At 37.8% G+C, this 26663-nt stretch overlaps 1 protein-coding gene across 1 annotated transcript; it reads left to right on the plus strand.

Moving 5' to 3' along the window:
• Nucleotides 1–663: 663 nt before the first annotated feature.
• npdc1a (neural proliferation, differentiation and control, 1a) lies at nucleotides 664–26481 on the plus strand. Its single transcript, XM_087791325.1, has 9 exons — nucleotides 664–951; nucleotides 12019–12168; nucleotides 20842–20940; nucleotides 21004–21204; nucleotides 21393–21459; nucleotides 22543–22630; nucleotides 22707–22786; nucleotides 25026–25125; nucleotides 25210–26481. The coding sequence occupies exons 1-9, from the start codon at nucleotides 876–878 to the stop codon at nucleotides 25279–25281; spliced, it is 933 nt and encodes a 310-aa protein (XP_087647451.1). The 5' UTR covers nucleotides 664–875; the 3' UTR covers nucleotides 25282–26481.
• The last annotated feature ends 182 nt before the right edge of the window (nucleotides 26482–26663 follow it).

The following is a 26663-nucleotide window of genomic DNA, read 5'->3' on the forward strand; positions in this document are numbered from 1 at the left end:
TAATAAAAACTACTAATAGTAGTGTGTTAGATAATAACAATTATTATGATGTACATAAAAGGCTATACTCTACGTACATACTAACATACAAGTAAAAAAAAAAAGATTTTTTGACTGAAACTGCACTACCTGTGCCTTAACTTTGTAAATGTTGTTGATATTCTATTTATTAGTTAATTATTTAAGTATTTTTGATAATTTATTTTTATTTATAATTTTTTTTTTAATGTCTTATTTAATGTCCTTTCAACTGTCTACTTCATTTTTGCATCGTGGGTCAGAGTGGACTACAATTTAATTTGTGCTGTATGTCTTGATGTATATTTGATAATAAAATAACTTGAACTCATTATAGCAACTTGGATAACAACAGTTAATATAAGATAATGTAAAAAAAATAAAAAATAATAATTATTATTAATGCATTTATTTTAGTAGCATGATTATTTCTCTTATTATTATTATAACACAAATACTTGATTGAAAATCTCGAATTTATCCAAAAACAAGAAGCAAATTACATTTTAAAATTATTCAAGTATATAATCTCTTAAATAATCCTTTTTTTTTTCTTTTACTTTTTTTTCGTTGTTGTTCGTATCCCAATGTTTCCAGGTGCATATTCCGAGCGTTCCCTGAAGGCACCACGCGCACACGCCTCCTCCTCTCCTCCGCTATCTTTAGCCGCAGATTAGCGTCTCTGACGGACCTGCTCCCGCTGCTCTCCCCCGCGAGCCTCCACACAGAAGAAGAAGAAGAAGAAGAAGAAGAACTAAAAAAAAAAAAAAAAGACTATCTCGGCGCACTCGGTCCAGGTGATGGAGGAATGACTACAACCGAACCCCCGCCTGCGGTTCCCCGAGAAGACACCGAGGATGCTGCTGCCTCGCCGGGCCTCCATGTCGCTCCTGGTGCTGCTGTTCGCGGCGCCAGCCCTCGCTAGCTTACCAGGTAACGAGATAACATTCCTCTCAACATGTCCGCCTTCTCCTGAGGGTTGACACACACCTGTTGTTCGACTCTTCTGTCGCAGTTTTCTGGGGGGTTTTTTCCCCCCGTTTTTGATCGATGCTTCGGTGAAGAATTGCAAAAATGCACCTGTAGCTTTTGACAGAAGACAATAGTGGACAATAACAAACATTCCTTTCCTCGTTCCTGCTCTGGTTCCTTCTGTCTCCATTATTTAAAGAACGATCTAAAACCATCTAAACGATAAAATCCATGTTTGCTTTGATGTTTTTTTTCTTTCATGAGGGATCTTTGTTTTTCTGCCTGCGTAGCTGACATTAACATAATGTTTACTGAGGTTCTTGGTGATGGTGACATGAAAATAATATATATATATATATATATATATATATATATATTATTCTTTTCGTTGTCAAGTGCGTTGCTAAGAGGAGATAATCTGTTTAACACAAAGCTTTTTCTGTGAGAAGCAACAGCTGGACACATAATCTAATGCTCTCTCAAACCCTCCCGACATCTACTATATTTGTTGATTTTAAAAACCAGATTCTTTATTTTAAAACATTCTTAGCGTTCGGCTGTGCAAAAATGTATATTCTTTGAACAGTTGTTGTCTATTAATTCAAAAGCTACACCTCGTGAGACGAGATAACCACTGTATTTTTCTCCTTTTTATAGTATCAATTTGTGTCCATCTTAGTGTCTTCCAGACAAGACAACTTCCATCTACATGGACGTGTCAGTTTAGAAGTACTTGTTATACGTATGAACACAATAATTAATATTGTTGGAAATTGTATTTGGAACCAATATACATGAATTTTGAAAGCTCTTGTGGACCACATAGAATCAATTTTCACAGTTGTTTGCATGGATTTATATATCTGTATGTATGTATATGTGTATATATATATATATATATATATATATATATATATTGAGATGATCAAATTCCTTGGTTACTTATGGTATTCTTAATGGTGCAGACGAATGTGAGAACCCTCAATAATGATAGTTAAAAAGATATTTCTCATATTACGGAAGACATGTGAATAGGAATTCTGTGTATATATATATACATTTACATATATACATGTAAATGTACATGCATTTACAATTTAAATGTATGTATATACATATATATATATTTACATATATAAATCCTAGGCATGATTTATATTTGGTGTTATGGTTCTTGAATGTTGCAGGGGATTCTGGTATTATATATACATTATTATTATATATTTTAATATATAATCATTGTCAATAACTATTTTTCTAAATGCTAGTTATAATATATACAGTATGTATAATGTCATAAATGGGCTTTTATGTCCACAAATATGACATCAACAAATCTGGTGTTGTATGCAGTTGATGTATATCAAAAACCAATTAGTCATTTTTGCCTGTATTTATATAGAAAATGTGTTCTGAATGCTAACAATTACATTTTGTATTTATTATCATATTCGCTCTAAATGCAGTTTTCTTTTCTTCAGTCTCCAAGTATTTGTTTTTTTGGATGGTACAGTAGATCTGATGTCTGTACTGTAAATATGTTTGCGGACCCAACATGCGTGTCACAATAAAATCACAGAAAACACATGTTTGTGTGGAATAAAATACAAATATTGACAATTCAGACACTCAGTTTGAGATATTCGTTGGGTTTTCTTCCCTTAAAAGCTGTTTAAGCTTGACTTTAGGAAAATAAAAAAGTGCTCCTTCTGTTAAGATGGATCTTAAACCCTCTTCCATTTTTATTGACTTTCAAGCGATACAATACGGAAAACAATTCTGGTATTGTGATGTAATATTGCAGTATTCCAAGTTTAGTCGACATTTTCTTTTTTAAAAAGTATTGTATTAGTTCGATTTATGTCAACTTAAAGTTCATTTTCTCTGAAGGATTTTATTAATCTATGAAGCAGAAAACTTGTCTGAAATAAAAATGTTGCCTTTAACTTTTTATTTATTGACAAAACACCTTTTACTTATGCATCCAAACTATTTTACACAATAAACCTTCTGCTTTTTGATTAAAAATCGATTTTTAACTGCTAATGAATAAAAACAACTAGACTCTTCTATTAAAAAACATGATTTTATTTTTGAATGAATACATTTTTAAAGAGTGTTAAAACCATACAGTGTATTGCGAGTGTCTGAGTTGACTTTGAGTCACGGAACAATGTGAGTCGTATTTGCCTATTTACCTTTTTCCAAAGGAGTTTACTTTGGTGACACGGAATTCCTATTCACATGTCTTGCGTAATATGAGAAATATATTTTTAACTATCATTATTGAGGGTTCTCACATTGGTCTGCACAATTAAGAATAACATAAGTAACCAAGGAATTTGATCATCTCAATATATATATATATATATATATATATATATTAAAGAAATATATATTGTGACCCACTGTATTGTGCTGTGTTTATATATAATACATTTTATTAAATTAAATAAAGTCTACATTATATCTGTGCCATGACATAAGATCAGAATATTGCAAAAAAAAAATGACAAGATGAACTTATCTTTTTCACATTTTATATTGATATATAACAATATATACTGATTTATATTAATTTCTTAAGCTTTCCTATGTACTATAGAACAAAATGGCGACTTCAACAGGTGGACTCTAGGATGTTAGATAAGATACAAAGTCTACCTTCCTCTTTCATCTATAAAGTTGACCATCTCATGCCATGAAGCAATAAAGTTGTCATGCAAAAGACAAACACAGTATATTCCACGTCTTACCCTGAGAATTTATTGTTGTTATCATAGCTGGTCATGAACAACTGTTTGCTTTGACACAAGATCTAGTTTATCGGAAAAAAACATGTTCTCCGTTCACATCCTAGTTGTGTTACGACGATGGTTTGTCCCCCGTGGGATGGATTTGATACGAGGGGGGAAAGTTGTGTTTCAAACCCCCGTCCGACGTCAAGAGACTTGTAATTGTTTGGCAAACATTCTAAATGGCATCAGCTCGTGACGTTCGCGCGGCTCCTGCGAATCCCTCTGAACCCAATTTGGTGTCGTTGTGCCGTCTAATGGATCCAAAATTCATGCTCGGTAATGCAAATCGAGCTATTAGCGCCGGGAAAATGTCACATTTTCGTCACGGATCGCTTTAACACTCCTGGTACATTTTCCCTGCTTCACACCTTCTGCCCGATTTCTGAAAAAAAACAAAGTGATTATTGTGGCCCCGTTTATTTAAATGCCAGTTTTGTCACCAGCCATCACCGTGAAAATGTTAGCGTCGTTGTTATTCAGCTTTCGACCTTTTTATTCCGCCACAATCTCGCGTTAGCGATCCTTATCTCCGGCATCGTCATTCGCATGTACGTGCACGCTCGCACACCAACACAGCTGCTGGCCAAAGCTGTGTTCTTCACTCACCCTTCATGCCCTGCAGCAAAATTCATGTTCCGCATCCAACCAGTGGACAGTCGGGTTGAACGACACACACACACACTCACACACTGCAGGAAGGGATTAAAAGTGAAGTGGATTCCTGTTTTAACTTTAACAGCATAGTCAAATATCACCCCTTTTCTACTCGCCCTCATGTCTACTAAAGGGTTGGGATTATTTTCAGAGTAATCCATGTTTTTTTTACACCTTCTCTTTCATTCATTTTAAAATAAAACACCATAAAAAACATCCAAATACCTCGATACTGCTCGTCTGTAATTTCTTGTAACAAACTAAAAACGTCCGGTAATTTAAATAATAGAGGGATTACTCTGAAAATAATCCAAACCATGAGTCGAGGGTGAGTAGAAAATGAGTGAAGTTTTGAATTTTTGGTGAACTATCACTTTAAAATGATTATCAAGTTGTTGGAGTAATAACTTCATTGTGAGTTTTCTTTCAAACGGTACACATCTCATTTTATTCAAGTGTATGTGTATATATATATATATATATATATATATATATACACACACAATGTGTGTGTATGTATGTATGTATGTACAATCCCATCTGAGATTGAGATTTTTGAGTTGATTGAGCTGACACGGTGCGTCACAGCCTACTCCCACCATTCTTGTGTGTGGGAATAAATTAATTGCAAGTCATTTTCGAAGCGCCTGCTAACTGTATAAATGTAAAAGTACATTTATTTGCATGAATTCCTTCTTGATGAAAATCTCAGTGTGTTATTATCGTACTCCTGGATTTGTTGCTATACACTTATATAATATAAATAAAATAGTTTTGATGTTTTCAGAGATTGAGTCACTCTGCTCAACCAAATAACTTATTTAACTGTTGATCCAGTTATTTTCTATTGCAGTCAAAAACAAACTATAAGTCATTGTATCCAAATAAATAAATAGTTAAAAAATATATATACATGTTTGTTCAGGTCTTAACACGTAAGCTGAGCCCCAAATTTGTTGATTTTATTTTAAAGCTGGCTTTGTTTTTAATTCTTTGCACACTTCCTGTCTACGACCCTTTCTTCCAAACTTCTAATTCTTCTATAAAGAGAAAAAAGATTTCAAACATGTTGTCTTCTTTGCCTCACGCCACGCCTGGACAATGACAGACCGATGTAATGTTTCTTCTAAGTAGTGCTGCGGGAGAAAAAAAAAAACCTGCCAAGTGCTTCTGGTTTTTTAAATGGTTCTGATATTTGGCATCTGTGGCCTTTTTACCTTATTAGTCGCTGCCAAAGAAAGATGGACTCAATTACAGCCATTATAGTGCGACTACACAACCGTCGGGGAAGAGTTATGGCCGTTATTGATCTGATGGTGGACGGAGCGGTGAGTCCAGCCTTTTGTCCGGTGTCTTCCCTCAACCACATCTTCTTTTTTTTATTTCTTCACTTTCTTCTCGATGGAGTGAATCTTGACTTGAGTCATTCAAAGGGAATAAAGGTTTGTGCCGCCAGACGATCGGTGTTTCCTCTCCTTCTATTCATGGAAGTGTCAGCGGAAAATACTTAACATTCTTCTTGATAATACTCGTCGGCGTCCAGACCTTACCACACGGGGAAATATGGCAAAAGAACAACAGGGATGACCTTTCACTCGCAACCATCTTTCGTGGCAACATCTTCTGCCGTCGACGGGCTACGAACCCATTACATGACGCACTAATCGTCTCCTGTGCAGTGACTCAGACCAGCCTTTTGTGTGACGTGTCGGGAGGAAACACAAATGACATAAGACGAGGCCAGGAAACACTTTTGAGCCTCGGTTGGCAAATGATTTGATGTGATCGTGTTAAATAATCCTGTAATCTGTTTTCACTCCGATCTTAGTTGCTATAGATGATACATTTCCCTTTTGACTCTTAAGAGTAAATATTAAAGTCTTATCTGCATGTTTGTTAAACTGGTGCAGTCGTGCCCCATTTTCGAGTTTCAGCTGTCGACACAAGTGTGTGGGGGGGGGAAAAACGCCTGTTGTCAAACCAATGACCCACATAAACTTCATTACGTTGACTTTTTACGGTAATTTTTTGACGTCAGTGGATTCTGCGTTATTTAGTGTTAATGCTCAGGCACTTTTGATGTCATAACAAAAGCAAGGATTCATTAAAACAGTTTTTTTTTGTACAAGCATAGACTGGTTTCTGTGGTAGAATTGAAGTTTTAAAATGATGATGGTATGACTGAAAATTCTTGAAAAAAAATGTTTTGGTACTTTTATACCAATATTTTTATAATGAATTTAATAGGCTTCAAATAAGAAACATTTTTAAATTTAAAATCTGTACTGTAATTGTATTTGTAAAATCTTTCAAAGTCGATTTATTTATTAAATATTAAACTTATTAATTTCGATTATTATTACAATTACTAAAACAACAATTCAACCTTTGAATATTTGATGGCACCGATATACTTCCAAATGTTTCTTTATGAGAATTCAGATTGAGTTATATTTTTTGTTTGCAATAGAACCCTTTTGGTCACATTCTTGCCATTGTGTTTTCATTGAAATAATTGTAATGTTGAAATGTCACATCAAAATGGTCCTCTAATGAGTACAAACGGACTCGGGAGAAAAGTATTAGTGGCTTTTATTTTATGTATATTAAGTCTCTTTTGCACTGAAGCATTAAAAAGTAATACAAGAACTACATTTGTGGTTCCTTGAAAAAATGTCTGTTTACTCATTTTGGCCCATCATAAGATTCTGTCTAGATTCATATCTTTAGGTTTGGGTTCTTTAAGTTCTTTAAGGAAAAATTGATCCTCTCGTTTAAAGAAAAAAGATGCTTTCTAAGTTGAATATATTTCCAGATTCTTCACCATCTGCTAATCTTTCAATCAACTTCCATGTTTCTCCAAAGTACCAAACAGTCTATCTTTGATATTGAATTAATAAAACAATGTATTGTCACATCAACAATCACTCAAACTTCCCGTTTTAAACTCAAAATCCTTATTCACAATCATTTTTTTGTGTTTATACACTTTAACGCACTCCAGAATAGTCTCACTTGATAGTACTAAGGTTTGCGTGCCAGGAGACCTCCAGGAAATGCCCACAATGGAAGTATCAAACCCCCCCTAAAAAACACACACACAGCCCAGCATTACCACGTGATTTCCGTACTCTCTCCTCGTAGGGATCCGCCTGGAAGAACACAAGTCCGTGCTGACATGAATGTGTTCTTGTTAATGGTGTGTGTGGGCGTGCGGGTGTGAATGCCTTCATTTGCTAGTTGGTTTATCTCGAAAGTGCTACTGCACAAACCCTGGCAACCGCAGCAGATGGTTTGCACTTGCAGTCTTTTTTTTTTTTTTTTTTTCTTGTTCCAAGGACTTCTTTCCTAATCACTGAGTTACATCGTGTTCTCTTCGGCTCGTGGACTGTCGGCATTCGTGTAAAACATCATCATGGTCCAGAAGAAATTGTTGAAAGTGTTCCCTTTTTATTTAAAAACGGGATATGAAGCCCGAGAAATGTGTCCTTTTGTTATCAGAAAATAGCTTTTAACGTTTCAATCTGTTTACAAAACAGCTTCTACCTGTTTTCAGCAGCTGGTATTGTTGAATTGTGTTTTTCACACTCGTTTCTCTCACCTTCTCCCCCTTTTATATGAGCTCCACAGTGGAGCATGTGTACCTGCTGTGAGATGAGTTTGGATGAATAGGTTGTTGGACCTTTTTCTACTTGCTCCAGTAAAAACCAGATTCTATAGAATATGGCTGTACTGTAATTCATAGGCTCAGATAAGAACATCTGCTGCTTCAATGTCGGGCTTAACATTAGGGTGACGTGTACCTCTGACCTGACCTCAAAATTCTATATCATCATAAGATTTGAATTAAGTACTACAACTACTAACCTTTAAGATGTCATTCTACATACCTTTATCGAAATATTTTACATTTTATTGTTATTACTGTTGCTCTAGAAATGTAAGAGTTGGTTAAATTAGAAAAAATATAGCATTTAAAACAACTTTTAGGTAATTTGCTTTGATTTATTCATGTTCAAATAAATTTGGGGCGAGATGGTAGACTGGTTGGCTTGTAGTCTAAGAGGTTGCGGGGTCGCAGCCTACTCCCATCATGGTGTGATTGTGTGTTTGAATGGGTGAATGGGTATCTTGGTGTTAAGCGCTTGATTTAATGTCTTCTCACAGAGATGTTCCTGAAGACAAAGCGGTTGTTTTATGTAATAGTGCTGGGAGATTTTAGAATCCGCATTATGTACGGTGACTTGTGTTCATCAGCCCAGAGAAAGAGGAAAGAAAAAATAGAGGGGGGGATGGAAGGGAGTGTCTTAAATATGATTTAAAAAAAAAAGGAGCCTGATAACAAAAAACCCAAGACAAAAATCAAGTTTAAACATATCACATCACATCAACTTTGGATACATTTCTATTTAAAACGATCTATTATTAAAGGTTCTTTTTTATATCTATATTAACTTAAATTATCACTGAAAAGATTTAAAAAGTGGGGAAAAGTCGTAAAACTAAGAACTTAAACAAGTTATACTTGGAGTTGAACTAATATGAATAGATGCAAAATAAAATTCTCAGTTAAATTGTGAGATGGATTTTACATTTATCAGTCAAGGGCCCACATGTGGCCCCTGATCATACTTATCCAGGTTTGATATAGAGCCACTATTTCAAGTGTAGCAGCCTTAAGTGAATGTCAATTTGTTAGTTAACACTGAATTTTGATTAAAAACTCCTGAAACGATGTGAACAGCAGGTTTGGATCCCATCACAACAAAAACCCTTCGCTCTAAATAACGCCGGAGATAAAAATACACCAGTGTTAATTGATGCCTCCAGCACTGGCGCGTCTATCATTGACGTCAACATCATCCCGTCTTTAACCCCGATTACATCTCATTTGATTAGCAGAAATGCTCATCCGTCCACATTTTCAGCCGCTTTTTCACCATCAGCAGCGCACACTGTTGTGTTTATGCAGTTACAGCAACACAAAGGTCGGTCTATTTTTAATTGTCACGTTTCTTAAAGCCTCGATGTGCTTGTGAACCAAATGACACGTGTGCTGCCACCTTGAGAGGAAGATGGCTAAAGAAGGAAGCAGCGTCATCCCACATGGTTTTTTAAAATAAAACATGAAATACTTTCTGGTCTGTTTAGATTTGAGACGCAATGCGTTTTTTTTTCCACATGTTCATCCTTTGCTCACGTGGAAATAAATGTGTGATCAAGAGAGGCTCGATCTCTATCTTCTCTCTGAACCTTTTTTATCCGACTATAAAGAGCAGCCTTGGCTCATGACAGGGATTATAAAAATGGCCGATCTGTTTTTGGTGTTTTGTTCGTAACGAAAACTTGCAGTGAAACGAAGGAAAACATTTTCTAATTATCTTTTATTGCTTTGTTTTTGTCGTCTTATTTTTGTTGGTTGGTTTTGTTGGTGTGTTATATTTATTTGAACAGAAAGATATTTATTACATCTTTAATACGAGAGTATTGATTCAATTCAAAAGTATTTTTCAGGCTCAATGGCTTAAAATGTATATCTTTAAACTCAATATACACACTAGACAATAAATTATCCTCTTTTTTTAGACATTGTTTACGAGTATGTCATTCTGATCGATAACTACATTATATAAAAAAGGTTATCCATTTATATTCTTGTTTTTAATCGGCAGTCAGACAAAAAACAATTCCAATGATGTAAAATCAATTTAATAATATACAAAATAAGTCAATTTCATTTCTATTTAAGGCTTTTTTCCCCAAAATATTTATTTTGTAACTAGTCCTTCAAGTGTCTATTATTCCAGATCTTTTTTTTTTGCAGTTTTTCACTTGCAACTTTGTAACGTATGACTCCATACGAGTGATTAAGTTTCAGAGTTATGTTTTATCTTTGCTCAAGAGCTTCCTACTGAAAGATTAATTGTCATTTTGTGTACTTAAGATGTCCTGAAGAAACACATGGTGTGGGTTTAGGAACGTTGCCAGGGATAAATGATAATAAGTCTGCCGTTAAGCTCACGTCATAAGGTGTGTTGTACTTGTTGTTTCAGCAAAACTCGCATGACGGAGTCTACGGATACGAGGACATTAGAACATAAAATGTTAAAAATTGACCCTTTTGGCTCTTGACCTCAAACTCGTGGCCCTGTGGTCAAATCATTCTACTTGGCCTGCTCGAATGTTGCCTCAAAATAAAGTAGATTTACGTTCATGTTGATATCATGACCTTTAAAGATGCCTGTGTTTAATAAAATGTTTGTTTAAAGAGGAAGTTTAGGGAAAAGATGTTTAAGTTAATCTTGAATTAAGATATATTAAGCCTCAAATACCAAATATCGCCATCAGACTCCTTCTTACTGTTACAGACGGTAGATGTACATTGTCTGTCCTTCGATGTAGACGGCTAAAGGATTTGGCCTCTAGTGCGATTAAGATGGACACCCCTGGTCCACACAAATGATTCATCCGAGGCTCATTTCTCTCTTGCATAAGTGGGCGCTTGAGAGTCGACCCCTACTGTTTTATCCGGCTGTGCACCCTGGCTCCGTAATTGCCCCTCGTAACACCCCAGTGATGCCCCTCTGCTCCCTCTCCAAACACCTGCTGTGACCTACTTCTCCTGAACTCTTCCACCTGGTGTGGTGTCTGCTGCTGACATCACTACTTAGAAGATGAACTTAACTAACCTGGTCCACAGCGACGTCACGCATCCTTCCGCTTGACCTCCATTACGAATGCTAGATGTGGTAACAGAATGTTACAGAACCCCTGGAGAAATGGGGAGATTGTTCAAACATTTGTGAAGGGGAAAAAATAAAAAATGTAAATGTTTGAAAGTTTTGAGCCGTGCTCAAAAAATCAAATGTTTTTTAGGCAATGTATTTTCGTAACACATGAAACAACATCAAAATAAAACTGACTTAAGGCACACGATTCAACATTCTACTAATTTCTGACCATTTTTCCCTCATCATGATCATTCTCTGTTTTTAAGTTGCCCCTATATAAAGTTCTCCCCCGTCTGAAATCTTGGCGAACAAGAGGTTACGAGAGCGGACATAATGGCTTCACTCCTCTTCCAGCCAGCTTTAATCACGGCCCGCTTTGTTTATACAACGAGTCCCTTGGAGGTGGAGACTTCCGGGATTGATGACAAAAAGTCATGTTTGACCAATTACAACAGTGGGTGTGGTTATGATAAACAAGATTTTATCTCCAGAAGATTAAGTGGTTTCAGTGGCTGGGACATTTTTGAATGTAATTAGAGTTTTGTACAAATGGACACACACTGATGAGTACAATAGAGTCCAAGGTCTAATTAAGACACACAAAAATCAATTAGTTGTGGTTTAAAATGACAATTAAAAATTTAAAAACTTCCTTTTCTTGAGTTTGTAGAATTAGGATAAATGAATCTTTCTTAGTCTTCATTGTCCTTTATGCTGGGACAACAGGTTCACTTTAAATATAGTTTTAACCTCAAAAATTGTGCTTGTTTTTTTTTTTATAATAGAATCTTGAGGCATCAATATTTCCTTTTTTTAAAATAAAATGTCTCCCTGTCTCTCTCCAGCTGCCAGCAAGTGTCCTCATCACATCGACTGTGCCAAAGAGGGACGTCGCTTCTGCAGACCGGGCTCCTCCCAATGTGGCCCCTGCCTCTCTCCGCTGGAGGAGAACCAGGACGGCCGCTGTGAGGTCAAGAGGAGGCATCATCAACATGGTATGAAGAAGATGAGTCGCTCAAAAGTCTATAAATGTTTTATGCATTTGGTCACTGTTGCCATAGTCGCATCTAAAATCTAGTTTTATCTTTATTTATAAAGAAACAAACAAAAAACAAAAGATACCGTTTATGTCGGACACTACATGGCTTCACCGTTCATAGGTTGAGGGACAACGACGACGACGATGATGACGATGATGATGGTAGTGACGCACTTCTGTTCGGTCTCGGCTCTCACACCGGATTAATTCTCTTCCCCCGAGTCGTGTCCGTTCGGCTGATGTTTGTGTCTTATTGCCCGCATCCGTCTTCCGCTCCACCTCTTTCTCTCAATTGTCTTATTGATTCCGTGTCTTCCGTCTCTCCCTCCTCCTCGATTAATCTCCGCTGCTCCCTTTATTCCTTCAACCTTTACCATGTAGTTTAACTCTCCTATACACGCCCTGCTCTTTTACATACTGGAGGCTTTTCATGGTCTGTGCTGAGTTTGCAGCTCGCCGCTTCAATCACTCTGATGCCACCGAGCGCTCGACCTTCATCCGACTCGCCCAGCATTCACCGACGCTTTCACTAATAAATCTAATATTTTTTCATTTCAATAGCGAGTTCACGCTGTTGCACCGCATATTTGGAGGCGACTTTCATGTCTTTAGATGTGGGGAAAAAAAAGATAATCAATATCAATAATGAAGGGTGTGTGTGTATTTACACAGTGTGTGTGTGTTTTGCTGCAGGATTATTAATGCTGATTACTGGCGGTAGGCGACGGCCTCTGTTCGTGCGACCGGACGTTTATGTTCTCAATATATTGCATTACAAAGACATCCGTGTATGGATGCGGTGCTGTTAGACCTGTTGGTGTCTCTGTTTGTTTGCGCAGGCTTTTACTAATCCACCCTAAAGTAGTTACATAAGCCCCTGAGAGGTCACGGTGTGCCGGGATCAACATCATAGATGGATGTCCGTCTCGTCACAGAAATATTCCCTCATCAGTCAGACCTTTATCTAAATGAAGAGGCAAGTCCCGGATCTACTCCCGTGTGATGTCTGACTCTCGGCTGTCCCTCTTGCCCTATGTAGCTGGGACTGTCTTGTTCCTAAGAAAGTGTTTTTGCCTCTCTAAGGTGAACAAGATGAACATATGTTTGTTCCATTGTTGCAGCTGCAGATTTATTCACGAAAAGTAAACGGCCTCAGGATTGGAACAACTTTAACATTTACTCAAATGTTAAACAATTACAAGTCACATGAGTCAGTGTTGTTTCTTTTAACAAAAAATAAGGTCGACTTTAATCAGCAGTCCTGCCACAAACGATAAAATAATGTTAACACTTTCCTTTTTTTTTTTATCTGAGACATATTCACTGGATTATTGCAGTTTTGCCACATTTCAAAATAGTGTTTTCTTAGTTTCCTAGTTGGTTGACATGATACTTAAGTGGCAAACTCTATACCAATGAAGATTTTTGAACCTTGGTGCAAATTTCGACACCGCAGGATTAAAAACAAGCCATAAAAACATATTTTCAATGATGAAACACCAAAACCACAAATAATCTCATTATTGATTCTTTAATTTTAGAATTGTAACAGTTTCTTTTCGTGTCTAAACAAGAAGGATCCGTCTCGCCTGCAGTTAATACAAAACTCTCCTTCGAGAATTCTGACCCGCTCTAGTAGAAGAACTCACATTTCCCCGATCCTTAAAACTCTTCACTGGCTGCCAGTTTCTTTCAGGATCAACTTTAAAATTCTGGTTCTTACTTTCAGAGCTATTCATGGTCAGACTCCTCCTTACATCACTGATCTGATCCAGCCTTACACCCCAGCTCGGGCTCTGAGGTCTGTGGATCAGAATCTACTGATGGTTCCTGAACACGGTACAGGACCAGAGGAGAGAAATCCTTCCAGGCTGTTGCTCCTAAGCTTTGGAACGATCTTCCTCTCCCTCTGAGTTTGATTAATCTACTGACTCCTTCAAGAAACATCTTAAGACATTCTTATTTTTGCAGACTTTTTCTTGATTTTCTGGAACTCTTATGTTGTCTTACAAGTCTTGGCCTTTTAAAGTATATATTTTAACTGTGTATTGCTTTTGATTGTTCAAGCACTTTGTGACCCTGGTCTAGAAAGGTGCTTTACTTACTCATTTTTTGTATTTTTTTTTAAATAGCTGTGGTAGACTTGGCTGTTATTTCTTACTGGGCTAAAGGCTGCTAGCCCACATTAGTTTAGCAGCATGCTAAATCCATCTAGTGTGGACTGCTGTATCGTGCTAGCAAATGCTAATGTATGACAACCAACATTTATGCACAACATCAGTAATTGGTTTAATACGGTGACATTCTATTTCATGTGCCGTTTTTTGAGATATTAAATAATCGATAGCAGACCCCTGCCAAGCTGATCATTTCCACCAACGTTTGGATTTATTTCGTTACCGTTTTGTTTTTATCCAATATTGTTGCACTACATTTCTTTTATCCATAACTTTTTTTTTTAGCATTTGAAAAACCGATGGTGGCAATGAGTTCAGTTGGACAGCAGGTGGCGTATTATAATGCAATCCACTTGCATAGCATACACTGTAGGCAAAGAAGAGACACAACATCTAGTGATTTACCTTACACAAATCTGTGGATCCAGATAGTTATTTTAGAAAATTCATCCACATTCTAAAGATCTGATCCAATAACGGACATAATAATGTACCAAAATACTTGTTTAGTTGTTTTTTTTAAATCACGTGTTAACCTTTTTAAAGTCATGCTCATTTAGAAGGCTTCGGTGCTGGAAGATCTCTCATAAAATGTGATGATGTTAATCTTCACAGCACACAGAACTTGGATACAACAAGTGATGCAGCGTTTCTTTATGGTAGGTAGGCCTCGCTCGTGTTTGACATGGAGGCGTGCTCGTCACATTTGTAAACACACTTAGTCACAACGCCTCCGAACCGAGTCCTTTGTTTCCAAGACAGCAGGGCCGTAATTATTCTCCTCGTGACGTGCTCGTCCATACCATTCAGTCCACCTCCAGCCTTTTCTGTGTGAGCCCGGTCTGTTCGCTTCAATTTTTTACCTGTTTAAATATTTTTCCATCATGAAAGAAACACTCCTGACACCTGAACAGGTGCATAACTAGCAAGACCTGCACCTCAACACACAGCCTCGAGACAGGAGCCGCACAGAAACCTCATGCGTCACCAAAACCGCACCTCACAATTAACATAGTTTCTAATAAACAGATCTGTTGTGTGGAGTCCCTTAAGGTTCTGTTCTGGGTCCTTTATTGTTTTTGCTGTACTTGATTCCCCTCGTTAAAATCATTCAGAGATTTCCTGATGTTTCTTATCACATTTTGGCCTTTTAAAGTATATATTTTAACTCTGTATTGTTTTTCATTGTTCAAGCGCTTTGTGACCCTGGTCTGGAAAAGCACTATACAAATAAACATTACTTACTTACTTACTTACTAATATTGCTTTTTATTTCATAAGAAAGAAGATTGTTGATCTTAAGAAGAGTTTACAGAGGTGACGAGTTTACTTTCTGCCGTCGGGTTATTTACAAAAGCACATTAAAACGTATAACTTTGTGCAACAACAAGGTGCCTTTTAATGCAAATGTAACCCTTTTCGTCATCTGGTACAGTATATGTTTGACAAACTTTTCCACATAGCTTGCTTCCAACTGCAAAAGCAAACATGACCTAAAAGCTTTCCAGAATTCCTTTTACAATCAAACTATTTACTTTTAGACGTCCCGACGAAGCGTGTAAGCACAAAGATAAAGTTTAAATAAGATGACAATTGTGTACCGTATACTCCCATTTAAAAGAATCTTTGTATCTGCTATATTTATCTTAAAGACTGTTTTACAAACCTGATACATTGTATTGCTCTTTTCCCCAAAAATATAGAGTTTTGTTGAATAATTGTTGCTTAGCTGCACCAGTCTCGTGTTGTCATTTTGTAAACAGTAGCTCGGTGCGGTGTTTATCCAAGGCTTGAACATCGCAGGTCAGGTTACACGTATTGACTTAAAAGCTGAGCTGTCTGGTAGCATTTAAATAAATGTATATATTTCTTGGGGATTCAGACACTTTTCAGTTTGACTTCCCGTGTGTATCTGTCATTTGGAAAATGTTTACCAAAGCCTGGATCTAGATGTTGGTTCCAGTCCTTCTCGTTCTTCTCGTATGCATTGTCGCCCTCTGTTGTCTGAATTTGTCATTACAACATCTACCGACCGATACACGAACGATGATACCATTACAACATTTTTAAAACAGTGTGTGTGGAATTCTTTTTTTTTCTTCCGAATTACAGGAGATGGTTTTAAATCAGATCATATTCAATATTTGCGTGATATTTATCTTATTTCACTGCGACATACAGCAAGAATCAGGTAATGCATCAATAAAATGTGAGTTTGGAGTAAATGTGCAATAAGAGAATCAAAGGTTCATATTTATTTAAGTCTCTGTGTTAAGGTTTTTTAAATGATATTATCATGCGTTGTCTGGTATGCGAATTGAATATGGAAATGTTTTATAGTTTGCTTGGAGCTTAAGGTGGTTCTCGGTATTTCCTTACTTTTATACAAATACAAATGACTTACTTACTTAATTTCCTTTCAGAGTTTGTATTGCCCTCACGAGGACGGCAGATCCGTCATTATAAAAAACAGTGAGTGTTATCGGCTGAGTTAAAATGTCATCGTTTTTTTATTTATATATATATATATATATATATATATAAAATAATACAAACATTAATGAAAGGACTCTGTATTCAAAACATACCTCAAGTGCATGCACTCAATTGACGGTTATATAGTGATCATTTAACATCTGCAAGAAGCTCCTCTGCATGTTCTACCAGTCTGTGGTGGCCAGTGTCCTGTTCTATGCTGTGGTGTGTTGGGGTGGAAATGTGTCCAAGAGGAGTGTCAACAGGTTGGACAGGTTGATCAGGAGGGCTGGTTCTGTGGTTGGAATGAAGCTGGACTCACTGGTGACAGTTGCTGAGAGGAGATCATTGAACAAACTACTGTCCATCATGGATGATGACAGTCATCCTCTGAACACTGTCATCAGTGAGCAGAGAAGCAGAATGAGTGCACGAATGCTCCTACCCAGGTGCAAAACAAATAGACTCAGGGACTCATTCATCCCTCGGGCTATTAAATTGTACAATTCTGAGTTCGGGGGCAGGAGTGGAGTGAAAGTATCTGGATGTTCTGTTCCATGTTAGTCTTTGTATCTTTGTCTTTGTTGTTTTTCTTTCCTTGACCTATGTCCTTTGTCTTTGTCTTTAGACTTAGATTGTGTCATCTTGTTCTTCCTCTTTATGTTCTTCTTATTTTATTTTTTATGTATTATTTTTTATTGTTTATGAAAAATTGCTGGCTATTGGTAAAAAACAATTTCCCAAAGGAGACCTCCTGAGGGATCAATAAAGTTTTACCTTACCTTACCTTACCTTATAGAGGGACGAGATGAGATGAGATAAATTCATGGGTTCATGCCTGGGAAATGGTTGTTGTGAAACCTTTTTGTGTTCGTCACATGGCTTGAATTCATGTGAAAAAACTTAACCAACAACCAACTTACAACCACTTCCTGATCACTGAAGATACAGTTTCACAACCATTATTGTGTTAACAAACCTACATAAATAAATATAATAACATTAATAATAATATAAATATAAATAAAGATTTATCTATCTATAACTATATTTACTGTATATTAAGCATCACCTGGTAAAAAAAACACATGTATTTGGCTCCCTCCACAGTTATATCAGTGTAATTGCAATGTTGTGAAAATGAGCGTCTCTGGATGAAAAGGCTGTTCTATTTCTTTCCTTCTATGAGCTTTTGTTAAATTATAACATAGAGCTGCTTTACAACTAAATTAACAAATGATGATGCTCTTCTCACGTCTTTGTTTTAAGAGCGAAGAGGAACTTCCACTTAAACTGACACGTAGCCTGGATGTCATGTACATCACCACTACATTTGTTTTTGTTGTTTTATCTAAAGGATTTTCCATAAATTAACGTTAAGGACGTTTCTGACGTCTGCATGCGGACGACGCCATTCCTATTGAGCTGTTAAGGGTTTGTTTGTAGTGCCCACCTACACCCTGGACGCCTCACAAGAGGTTATAGGTCATTATCAAGTGGGTGAGAGGAGTTGTTACGCGGGTTGAGGTGTGTATGCTTACACGAGCAGATGCGTGTGGGTTCGTGACGGAACACACACTTGCACTCGGATGACCTGTTTAAGCGAGCCAGAGAAGTTCCTGCGAGTGATACTTGGACAATTTAAACTTTTTTTTGCCAGTGTTATAAACACAACATAATGTTCTGTAGTGTCCGTACAGCAAACAAGAATGAAATAAGATGACGCACAATTTAAGCGATAGAAAAACAGAACCAAGACAGCCATTCTGTGGCGCCTATCATTATTAGGGGTGTGTACTGGTAAGAATCTGGCGCTAGATGCTTATATAATCAAATATATTGCAATACTTTTGGAACGAGGATCTTTTTCTAGTATTTCTCGAGTACTTGACTCTGTTGTTGCAGAATTTACAGACATGACCCTTTACAAAGTTTTAACTTTTTTAATTTGTTTTCAAACCAAAATTAGCCAAATCATCAGTTTTTACCCTAGGCCCAAAAACAAATGTGTTTGAGGTATCCCTTGTGTTATCTCTGGGTCAAGATGAACAACCTCCCTGACTTCCATAAATACATATGCAGTGGTGGAGGTCTTTCATCTTGACCCAGAGGCAACATAAGAGTTAAAAGCTACCGATGTCAACTGTATCCTCTAGTCCTCAGTCATCTCCGGGATCTCACAGGATTTCCTTGTTCCTTTAGCTGTAAAAAACGGTCATTAATAGTTGTATATACTGTATATTTTTTAATATTAATACAGTGAGGTTGTATATTGATACGGTAACATAATAATCACAGTATTAAAGTGTAACAGTCTTTTTTTTCACACCCCTAGTAGTTTCAATTAAAGTTTTTCTGTTGTTGCTCGAACTTGTCTGCGACACAGTAAAAGCTTTACACCCCCTGCAAAAGCGAAGGTTGGTGGATTCCTCCACACGCCTGCTATGAAGGAGGCTAAATGGCAATGAGTCAAGGATGAATAAAACAAGATTATGTATCGTTCACATTTTCTTGGCCAGGTATACTACAATTTAAAAAAAAATCACTGAATCCTTAGATTTATGGGGTTGCAACAATGTTTATGTCACGTGGAAGCTCCCTGGTTCCATCCAGCAGAACGCCTGCTGCACAAAACATCAACAAAAAGAGGGAAACTCTTGGCAGGGAGTTTCCCTCTGATCACCTCATTAGCTATGAGCTACTGTATCCATTGTGAAACGGGCAAACTGCAACTGGACTAGGATGGGTTTGAGGGCGATTGCTCCGGCCCCCCTGCTGTGCTTCCTCCTGCGGCCACACACACAACCGGCCGCCGTCGCCCTGGAGTCGTCGGCCCAGCTGCAGGAATGTCGCTCACTGCCTCTCCTTAAACAGCAGTAGGGTATTGTCTCTTGTTTTTGTCCACCAGTCTCCAAACAAACTACATGCGTAGGCACACTCCCTGTCTGTCACGCCAGAGGTGAGACCCTGGTAGACACACCAGAGGGTGAAACTAGTTTGTGAAGTCAGGAAAAAAAACCTGAATGAATCACACAAAAGAAACATGGTACAAGTGGCAAAATCTTCTCTCTGTTGACAACAAACATTTTACCAAGAGTTTGAAACCTTTTTCTATGTCCGAAAAACATTGATTCTGCTGACTTCTGCCTCCTGGGATACCTCCTGTCTTCCCCATGAAGATTAGTAAGACAAGAGATTTCTGGGAAGATGAAACTTCAGACCTCTTTTTGCTGGACTGCTGCCCCCACGACCCGACTTTGTATTTAAATTTTTTTCTTTTGTTTGCCTTGTATTCATGTAAAAACATCACTTTATATAAATCATTAAGTCACAGTCATGAAATTACCCTTTCTTCTTTTCCTTTCTAATCTATTTTTCGAGTTTATGGTTTTTAAGGGAGATTTTGAAATATTATTTGGTTCACATTTTACAAATTATTCTTCCAAAAGAAGAACTATACCTTTTCTATTTCGTTAACACGGGTGTATGACTCTTGGCAAAGTCGTAATGTTTTAAAACCAAAATCTGTCCAAACATCAGCTTTAAAAGCTGCTGGGGTCTACCGTATCCTCTCGTCCTCCGTCATCCCCGGGAACTTCCAGGATTTCCTTGGACAAAATTGCAACACAAAATTATAATCAATAAAATAACTATTTGTAAAATAAAATATGATTTTTAAAGCCAAAAAACGAAGTTTTACTATGAAACGTCACAATGATCAATAAGACATTTAACAACAAACTATTAATCACATTTTGACAAAGAAGTTGAGAATAAACTGCACAAAAAGCCACTAGTTTCAACAAAAATTGACCCTCGACTGTCATGACGTTTATGCAAGTAATTGAAATACCACCTATGACCAGAGGGGGCCCTGTATGCCCTGCAGAGTGAAGAGGAGCCAGTTTCGCTCTCATGACCTTTTGTGGATCATTTAATTTTAGCCACTGATGCTTTCACTGCTGTGTGTCCTGTAGGCAAAACTCAAAACTATCCCGATCTGGATGAGGAGATCGACTTTATCCACTCCTACATCGAAAAACAACAGATCACGTCAAAAGTGTCCAAACATCCTGGTAAGAATGACTAATAATGAAGTGAATCACTTTCGGGGTCTCACTCGTGTGCTTCTGTTCCAGCTGCAGACGGCAGGAAAAGCAACCGAGTGAAGAGTGAAAATCGTCCCTCGCCCGGGAGCCAGAACGACACCACGGCGGCGCCGGACGACGCAGCTGCCGTTCTGTCCGTCACTCCGACCCCGCAGCCCGGGGTCACGGAGGTCGACGACCGATCTGGCCCCCTAGTCGCCCCGTCACCCAAAAGGGACCACGTTGTAGTCAGTAAGTATCCTCCGTCCGCCCGTGTTGGATGATGATGTCGTCGAGGAGGGGGGTCGGGGGGGCGCTAAGTTATTAACGTCTTCTTTTCACATTGGTGTCAATATTTCTATTCAAATATATTCAAAGTCTGCAAGTTGACCCGAATTGCCGCGACACACGTCATCATGTACGTGCCTCTGTTTCCGCAGGTCTGATTTCACTGTGTGTGGGAGTGGGAGCTCTGGCTGTGGTCATGGCCGCCGTCTGCTATGTCAAGTAAGTCGGCCGGAAAACAGAAAAAAAGAGACATGATAAATGAAGCCCTTTGTCTTCCTTATGTGGTAAATGATTTATCGTCATGAGATATGATCATTTGTCCGTCATGGTGAGAGGCAAAGTAAAGTTTCAGGGCGGGTTCCAGAGTGTTTATTGAGCTTACAAACGAGCTGGAGAAGATTTTGATCTTCGTTTGACGGCTACCTTCACACTCAAGAATTCACTGTGAGAGAAAGTTGTGCTCAGTCCTTCCATACCAGCCGAAACATTTGTATTACAAATGTACATTATTATTTAAATTGTGTTTAATTTGCATTTTTTTTTAATATTTTATTCTCTCATTCTTTTAATTGCTGTTGTTTATAAGTTTTTTTGTCCCTTTAATAATGGCATGTTGTATGTGTGTGTGTTTATGTATGTATATATATATATATACTATACATATATATACATCAAATTGGCAGATGGAGTGCACGAATGCTCCTCCCCAGATGCAACACTAATAGACTCAGGGACTCATTCATTCCTTGTGCTATTGAGCTGTTTAATTCTGGGTTTGATGCAAAGATGCTGTGTTGGTCTTACGTTTCTTGGCCTTTTATAGTATTTAGTTTTGACTGTGTATTGTTTTTCATTTTTAAAGTGCTTTGTGACCCTGGTCTAGAAATGTGCTTTAGAAATAACCTTTACTTACTGACTTACTTATTTTATGTTAACTTTGTATCCTTCTCTTTGCTTTGTTTATTTTTTTGATCTATGTTCTTTATACTACTTTGTTTCTTTGTTTTGCACTTTGTTATTGTTCTTGTTGTTTTGATGCTGTGAACTGGAACCCAATTTCCCCGAAGGAGATCTCCAGAGGGATTAATAAAGTCAATCTAATCTAATTAATAAGATTAAATAACACCATGTATATAAAATGGCATTAAAACTAAATCATCAAAGTGAACACGTGTTCAAGTTTATCAATGCATCATAACCCAGGCGCTGTGATTATGTTTAAACTCTTGGGGGGGGGGGGGGGGGTCATATAAAATGATGATGACGATGTTCACTTGTTTGACGATGATCTCGCCTGTGCAGGGTCCAGAAGAAAACCCACCTGACTCAGAAGGTGGACTATCCTGCCTACAGCCGGACCGGTGGCCCCGCCCTCGCCAACGGACCATCGGTATTTGGCTGACTTTCGTTTTCTTTTTAAGGAACATATTTATTAACCATCTTTCTTTTGTTTCTTCTTGCTGCAGATGGGAGACAAAACTCTGGCCCAGAATGCTCAGATGTATCACTACCAGCATCAGAAGCAGCTCATGCTGTCCCTGGGGAGGTAAGTTTATCCTCTCTTTCCTCTCTTTTCTTTCTTGCATCTCCTTTCTTTATTTCCTCTCTTTGCATTCATTGCTCTCATATACAGCCTTGGACTGTATTTTTGCGGCCAACATGTGTCATAAAACTCATTATGGTGATATTAAATGAATTATTCTGACAGATTGTTACATTTGTTTACATTTTCAGCCTCTAGATTCTACTACTACTATTTTTTTTAATAAGTTTGCATTTATTGATAATTCGATTTTTTTTCTTTTATTTAAACAATATACAAAAAATAAGAAATTTAGCTTGTTTTTATAATTCCGTGGTAAAATCAGATTTTTTTTCTCCTAGTTACTTCTGTCTTTTTAAAGGTCTTCCATAATATCCGTTTTTCATTGTATCCTAAGCTTTGGAACGATCTTCCTCTCTCTTTGCGCTTGATGGATCTACTGACTCCTTTAAGAAACATCTTAAGACGTTTTTATTTGTTCAGGCTTTTCCTTGATTTCCTGGAACTCCTGTTGTTTTATCAGTTTTATCTTGACCTTTAAAGTATATACTTTATTGAATATTGTCTTGATTGTTTAAGCGCTTTGTGGCCCTGGTCTGGAAAGGCGCTATACAAATAAAAATTACTTACTTACTTTTTCTTTGAGTTATTTCATTTTGATCTATGTTCTTTATTTTGTATCCATTTTCTTTATACTTGCACTTGGTTATCTTGTTTCTTGTTCAGTTTTTATGAAACTTGCTGTGTCATTGAACCTTATTTATCAGAAGGTGATTATTCTAGCTGATCTCATCTAAGTATTAAGATTTTCTTGTTTTATCCTCTTTTTTTTATGACTACAAGGCCTTAACAACACTCTTTATTTTATGTGACCCATTAGCAAATTTTCCATCTTACAAATGAGGCCTTTTTGTAGTCATTTTGTTGCCAGAGATGCAAGTGTCCTATTTCCTTACAGCGTCCGTCATGTTGCAATGATCTGCAGGGCTTGTGAAATGTTGCAGTTCTATCAACAAAACCAACACTTGTGGTCTCGGTTGGAAGTCGACGTGCAACATCCGTGGTCTGACCGACTTTGACATGAACCGTCTTTTCCTCCTCGTCACACTTTTTATAGATTTCATTTTTGTATTTAATATATGGTTATATATATGGTTATTCAAAAGTTGCTTGGTAAAAACTATAATGTTTCACTTCCATTATTACCTATAATTATGACTTATGATAACTATGATTCTATACACGTTTACAAATATTTAATTGATATTTTTATCTGAAAAATGATCCAGACCAAAATGAAATAAAACCTTTATAACTTCCATTAACTAAAATAACAATCATTTAATGTGTCATTTGTGATCACATGCTAAATGATGAAAGACAAACAACACATTTTTAATGTGATTTAAAAACTGGTCTTGAACTCACTGCTGCCTGGAAAAAAAACAACATTTAATTCCTGTGAAGATGTGTGAGGACGTGCGTAGGTTGTGGTTATGTTATCAGTCGACCACGGTGGTTGTGTTACTTCTTGAACATGATCAGTAGCTTGTAATTCATGCGTTTGTGTCTTCTTGTTTAGACTATTGTAACATTTTATTTTCGTGTCTAAACAAGAAGGATCTGTCCTTAATACAAATTAAGTTGATACAAAACTCTGCAGCGAGAATTCTGACCCGTTCTAGTAGAAGAACTCACATTTCTCCGATCCTTAAAACTCTTCACTGGCTGCCAGTTTCTTTCAGGATCAACTTTAAAATTCTGTTACTGTCAGAGCTATTCATGGTCAGACTCCTCCTTACATCACTGATCTGATCCAGCCTTACACCCCAGCTCGGGCTCTGAGGTCTGTGGATCAGAATCCACTGATGGTTCCTCTCACACGGTTCAAGACCAGAAGAGAGAAATCCTTCCAGGCTGTTGCTCCTAAGCTTTGGAACAATCTTCTTCTCCCTCTGGGTTTGATGATCTACTGACTCCTTCAAGAAACATCTGAAGACACTTTTATTCGTGCAGACTTTTCCTTGATTTTCTGGAACTCCTGTTGTGTTATCAGTTTTATCTTGACCTTTAAAGTATATACTTTATTGAATATTGTTTTGATTGTTTAAGCAATTTGTGACCCTGGTCTAGAAAAGCGCTATACAAATAAAAATTACTTACTTACTTACTTCAGTGTTAAGTAGACGTACAACCCTTTCAAATATCGGTCGTTTCATCTTCCTTTCCTCTGTGTTTCTAGTCACAAACCCGATCAGAAGGCGGTCGACACGGAGGTGACCTCGGACGAAGAAGAAGTCGGGGGAGACTTCACAGTGTACGAGTGTCCGGGCCTGGCACCGGTGGGTACAAAAACACACACACAGGGCGAAGCTCGACTCATCTCAGGAGTCGTGACTCATTTCCGTCCTCACCCTTCTCTGCAGACCGGCGAGATGGAGGTGAAGAACCCTCTGTTCGACGACTCCACCCTTCACTATCAGGGGAATCAAAAGTGAAGACACACACATGCTCCTCACTGCATGCAAAACAAAATGAACGGGGGATGTCTGGAAAATCAGGATTGTTTCTGTTGACCCTTTAAATAATCGTACTTTTAACCTTCCGTGTTTGTTTTTACTCCTCTGTCTGCTCCTGGAGAAGAAGAAGAAAAAAAAATCATCTTTTAAGTCTTTGCTTTTCGCCGTGTGGTCTTTTTTAAAAAACGCTCAAGATTGTTTCTCTTTTATCCGTTTGTGTCTCGCCGGCGCTCGCCAAAGAATGTCGTTCGATAACTCGTGACCTTTCTTTCCTTTCATCTCTTTTTCTCCTTCTTAAGACCTGTCGCTGGACCAGGAATGTGGTTTTACCGACTTCTTTTTTATTCTTGCCATCCCTCCCCCGGTCACTCTTTCTTCTTGGTTGTCTTCCACTTTTCCTTTTTATCTCCATTTGCCATTTTCTTGGGCCTCTCTCTAGATTTGTCTCCAAACTTCTCCTTCACTCATTTCTACTCTCATCCTTTTCCGACTCTCTCCCTCTCACTCTGTTCTGACTCACGACTCCTCGCTCCGCCCTGCCTGCACTCTCCTCCTCGCCTCCCGTCATCTCAGTCCGCGATGACCAAAATACTTGAACTCATCCGTTTTCACTTCTCTTTCCTCTCACTCTTCTACTCACTCCGAATCACAATACCGTCCGCAAACATCATCCACGTCGTCGTTTCAATCATGGATGTCGCTAAGTTTTAATTTGTCATATATGCTGCATAGATATCTAAAGATTTTCAGAGTATATAAATATATAATATATATATATATATATATATATATATATGAAGTTCAAGTGCTCGATGGCGTCTGTTGCATGGTTTGGGCCGTGTTGTGTGTAACCATGGCGATGCTTGGAGTTGTTATTATTGCCTCCTCTGTGTTTGCACCATGTAGCTGGAGGAGAAATGTGCAGATGTGACTCTGAAGCGTTCGAAACGAGCTCTCGGGGGAGACGGACCTAATCGATAAGATGCGTCACTTTCACTCTCCCGCGTCGTCCTCGCCGTCTTCTCGTCGCCCCCGAACCCCTGAACCCCTGAACCCTCACCCCACCTCGCGTTACCCTCCCGCTGCAGAGTGTACATAGAAAGAGTGAAAGTGTTCACCTTTTATAGATATTTGTACATGCAGACCAAGGGCACGGAATTAAACTTTTTACCATGTCAACTTCGCTTCTCTTTTCCTGCTTCTTGCTTCAAGTGTCCATGGATTTTCCAGGAAGTGATCGAAAGTGTCTCGGATGTGAAGTTTTTTTTTTTTTTCCTTGATATCACACAGAAGACAAATCAAACACCAACAGGTACCAGAATGATGCAAAACAATATAGATGTAACAGACGTGGATTTAGT

The sequence above is a fragment of the Callionymus lyra genome, chromosome 5 (assembly GCF_982586985.1).
Source record: "Callionymus lyra chromosome 5, fCalLyr1.hap1.1, whole genome shotgun sequence".
Lineage (NCBI taxonomy): Eukaryota > Metazoa > Chordata > Actinopteri > Syngnathiformes > Callionymidae > Callionymus > Callionymus lyra.